General features: G+C 36.5%; 1 protein-coding gene across 2 annotated transcripts in view; it reads left to right on the forward strand.

The window, feature by feature from the left end:
• LOC122248144 (endothelin-converting enzyme 2-like) overlaps nt 1-5000 on the forward strand; it is a 375388-nt gene that overhangs the window by 364569 nt on the left and 5819 nt on the right. For both annotated transcript variants that reach the window (XM_086541069.1, XM_086541070.1), the window contains 6 exons: nt 1656-1859; nt 2439-2566; nt 2830-2933; nt 3238-3368; nt 3756-3854; nt 4207-4323. In XM_086541069.1, coding sequence (XP_086397195.1) covers nt 1656-1859; nt 2439-2566; nt 2830-2933; nt 3238-3368; nt 3756-3854; nt 4207-4323 — 783 coding nt within the window. The remainder of the gene's footprint in view (nt 1-1655; nt 1860-2438; nt 2567-2829; nt 2934-3237; nt 3369-3755; nt 3855-4206; nt 4324-5000) is intronic.

Consider the following 5000-nt stretch of genomic DNA (forward strand, 5'->3'; position numbering starts at 1 on the left):
GTTGGTAATAGCAGTATTACTAGGATTGTTTGTGTGTATGTATCTTGGCGCTATAATAGAGTACCGTTGAGTATATGAGTGATATATGCGATAAGTAAAAGAGACTGTTTATTATCAAAGTTTAAAGGGCCTAAAGGCGTTCCAGTACTCGGAGCTTAGAAATTGATTAGTTTAGTTTAGATCTTTATTTACCACCCTGGCTAACTGCACAGGCATGGGCAAGCTTTGATACATTTATGTAGTCATGACATTGTTTGCTTGCATTGTATGTTAAATTAATAAGGTAACAACATATATTCTATAGTCTATCATTCAAAGTGAATAGACATTTTGTTATAATATTTATAAATATACCGACCTTTCGGATATAGCATAAGTACATCTTATAGTACAGTGATGTTAATATAATTACATAACTCTGCGTACCTCATGCTAGTGGACTTAATGGTAGGTCATGAAAAGGTTGAAATGTAATGTTACAAGTGTCCGTTTAAACTCTTCGTTGCAATTTCTGCATAGTTTGCATTTACAATTGCATTCTGAACTGACCTGCCATGACTGAACCTGTACCAATCTAAATTCTTTCAGTCATTCTATCACATTTCCTTCCTATTGGAGGTTCTATTATGTGTAGATCTACAAAGGTATGCCAAAGCAAAGTACCATCCACCAAAATAGTCTTCCTGCCCTCCTATAGGCGATCAGCATGATCATGTTAGAGAGGCCAACATGATGGTTCCATGGTAAAAGTATACAAGTCCCCGTGCCTTGGCGCGATGTACAGATATTCTTATTTATTTTACATATTCCAGCACCTTTATCAGCACCTTTATTGAAAGGTGGTTACTGTTACGTTAGGCGTGTAATTGTAGAGAAAGGTGTCATTGTATACACTACATTGTATTGCCTATCCAGTGCCTCTCATTAGTGATATATATTAATCATATATTTTTAGACCTGTAGGAATACCATTCACAATGCTTTATGTTCTGTCACATCCTACATAACTATTGTTTCTCACCCACAATACGTACTGATCAAAATCCTTTAAACCCACATACCAACATTGTAGTCTGTTCACAGGTAGAGCAAGCATAAGAATATGATGTCAATCTACGTGAACATTACATATGAATAGCATACTTTAAGAGCTTTATGACTACCTTTCATAAACGTTTCAACTCTCTTTACCTGTAAAATAAGTCTACAAATAGTATGTCAAAGCACAGTCAACCTCTGTACAACCATTGCCCATTATCAACAATGCTTATTCGTCAAGACACTTAAATACCACTTATAAATGCCCTAGCTCTCTTTACATGTAATGTATTTGATATGTTCATCATATCAAATGCATTACATTATTCATTACGTATTATACCTAATCATTATAAACATTGCTCAGTAATCGTATACTTTAGTAACGTTACGACAGCCACTCGTAACCCTTTCAACTCTCTTCACAGATATAACAAGCAGATGTACATCAAAACAAACGTGCCTCATACATTACAAACATTACACATTAACCACATAATCCAGTATCGTTACAGCAACCTCTCACAAACCTCCCAACTAATTTTAAATTACACATGAATTACATAATTGAGAAACGTCACCTCCACCAAGCGTAACGACCCCAACCCTCCTTGCAGGTGGAGCAGGCCTACAAACAGTACATCAAAGACACGGTCAAGCTCTTCGACGCCAGCGGACCCGACGCCCTTGAGTTCGCTGCGCTCCTCTACCACTACGAGAGCCGCATCGCCGAGATCACGCCCTCGGAGAGTGTCCTTCGGGATCCTCTGTCTTCGAATCACCTTATCTCCATTGGGGAACTCTCGCAGATCGCTCGAAGTGTGAGTGGATCGCGATAAAGTATGAGATTGGGAGGCGCTCTGCTTGTACCTTTTTCCCGAGTCTGTGTGATCTTTTGAGTTCTTACTGTAGGATTCTTATGCCGTATTGCGATCCTGTGATGGAATTGTAAACTGTCTATGTCAGGGGTATTTTAACTTTTGGGTGGATCACCCTAGTGGGGCGAGCCAAGGGGAGAAAGTAAGGAAATTCTTATTATTTATGATATCCTTAATAAGTAGGTACCTCTAAATCTGGAAATTTAAACATCCTTAAAAGTGGAAATATTATTTGACATATCATGCACTGAGTGTAATTAAGGAAAGTATAATCTTAATACGCTATTGCGTGATTTAAGTGTGTGTGTGTGTGTGTGTGTGTGTGTGTGTGTGTGTGTGTGTGTGTGTGAGAGAGAGAGAGAGAGAGAGAGAGAGAGAGAGAGAGATCGTACCATCATATGATTAGAGGAGGAGAGGGCCTAGTGGTAAAAAAAAAAGAAGAAGTTAAGAACCACTGGTCGATACACTCGTCCTCAAATTCTAGCTATTAAAGCCTTCAGCTGATGTACGTGAAACCCGCAGGTACCGTGGCTGGATCTCCTAAGGAACATCTTCCCCAACAGCAAATTAGATCACAGGACTGACGTGCTGGTTGTGTCTCGAGAATACTTCAGTGACCTCTCTGAACTTATCTCGACGACAGACAGAAGGTGTATATATAATCTTGATGCGGTTTGCACTTTCTCTATAGTTATTTGTTAGGTTGAAATGCTTGATGATTAGAGGATATGATTGGAAATATATTGTGTATATCTTTATCGTAATACTTATAGTTGGTTTACTTGATATATTATCTAATAAAATATGAAATAAACATACAGTATATCGACTTAATTTCCTTACAATAATAAAAAAACAAAACAAAACAAAAAAACACATGTGAACTCTAATCAATTTCATTTCCATTTTACAGCCTCTTGAACAACTATCTCATCTTCAGCTTCGTGACAGCTTTTATGCCATATTTGTCAGCTGATAACAAAAGAGTACTAGATCTTTACCACAGGGAATTTACAGGTTTGTTTACATGCCAGCTATGGATGGTTTTACATGTGTTTTACTATTGATATATTGTGCAAGTTATTTTTGTTGGATTAGTGTTTTTTTTTTCTTTACAAAGTTCATACTAATATATACCAATGCCTAATAGGCTAAACATTCAAAAACATCAATTTAAGTGAGTCTAAACTCTTGCCCTATATAAATGCCATCATCCGCGTTCATTATCATGCCGAAACCACCATCTATCCATCCACCCACTTCCTAATCAACCCTCTACCTCCACCCTTCCTCCTCTCCAAAGTGACTCATCTATTTCCAGGCATCCAAGAACCCATGGAAAGGTGGGAGTTCTGCATACAAACGACAAACCAATTCTTTAGTTTCGGTCTTGGTTCCCTCTACGAAAGGTCGCCCGGCAGGCTGAGGCATCGTCAACGGAACGATTATGTTGTAAGACTTTGATTATTTTGCTTGTGTATATGGGGGGGGAGGGGAGGGGGTGTAGAATGGGAAGGGGGGAAGGGTGTTGTTTGGGAGTGGATGTGTGTGTGTGTGTGTGTGTGTGTGTGTGGAGAAAGGACGGAGGGGGGTCGTGTGGAAGTGGATATGTATGTGTTGTAGTTTTTTTTTGTGGGAGAAGGGGTGTTTGTACGTGGGTGTGTTTTTGTATGTGTGGCTGTGTGTACATGTGTTTGTGTGTGTGTGTGTGCGTGTGTCTATGTGCATGTGTGTGCATTCATAGATGATAATTTATGCTGAAGAACGATATATGATATATGATTTTGTTTCTTCTAATTTACCTAAATAATTACCATGTTGCTAATTCGTTTTTTGCAGTTGCACAAGATTTTCAACCAGATTCGCTACACTTTCGCCAATAACTTAGCAAACAGTCGATGGTATCCACTCGAAGTGAAAGCTCAACTGACGACAAAGGTAAAATATCTTCTCGTTTGTTTTGAAATCAGTATTAACTTTGTGTATTCGTCTATTCTTCCGTTTATTTATTTGTTTATTTAACTATTTATCAATCAGTCATTCTATATGTCAGTCTATTAAGATATATACTATGTTTACATATATGTGTATATCTGAATATATCTATCTATCAGTCAATCTATCTATATCTGGCTCTATATCTATCAATCAGTCTATCTATACCTGTCAATATATTTATCCGTCTATTCACACACGCAAACTAAAAATAATGTTGATAATAACAGTAAAGAAAATTATTACGATAATGATGTTAATAATAACAATAATAATAAAAACGATCATTTTGCAGCTCAATAACATGACGTTAGCAGTTGGTTATCCGAACCGCCTGCTGGACCTTGGTGTAATTAACGCGTATTATGAAGATTACACTATTTTCATTAAAGATTTCTTCCAAAATTTACAGGTAAGTCTAGAATGATACGAAATATTAGAAGAAAAAAAAATCTGTATTTTTTCTAATTGGGTTTATTTCTAATGGCTGTGGAGGTTAGTAATGAGACCTTTAGGCTCTCTTGTTGTTGTTAATGTTGTTGTTGATTATATTTTTGTGATCTTTCATTGCTTCGATTTCTGTTAGTGTTATGATGATGATGGTGATCTTAATGTCAATAAAGATGATTATAATCATGTTGATAACAGTGAAGATAATATTGATAATTATATTAATAATAATTATAGTAACAATAATGATAATGATGAAAGGATAATAAGTAATCATAACTATAATGAAACTGGTAATGACAAACGGGAACAGCAATCGAAGTGGTTATAACGACAACAACAACAATAAAGCATTGTAATAACAAGAATGATTAGAGAAGAGAGAGAGAGAGAGAGAGAGAGAGAGAGAGAGAGAGAGAGAGAGAGAGAGAGAGACTAAGAAAGAGAGAGAGAGAAAGAGAGAGAGAGAGTGAATGGAGGCAAAAAGCCCTGTTTCAAAATCAAATGTCTTCCAACAATAACAATAGTAGTAATAGTAATAACAGTGATAAATATAAGATTGAAAAAAAAAATCCTATTGCTATCATACCCATTTTCTAAAAGGGTTTACGTAAGTAAAGAATTTTAGATATTTCAACT

This window comes from Penaeus japonicus, unplaced genomic scaffold (assembly GCF_977035675.1).
Source record: "Penaeus japonicus unplaced genomic scaffold, GWHDUDI00000001_assembly GWHDUDI00000010, whole genome shotgun sequence".
NCBI lineage: Eukaryota > Metazoa > Arthropoda > Malacostraca > Decapoda > Penaeidae > Penaeus > Penaeus japonicus.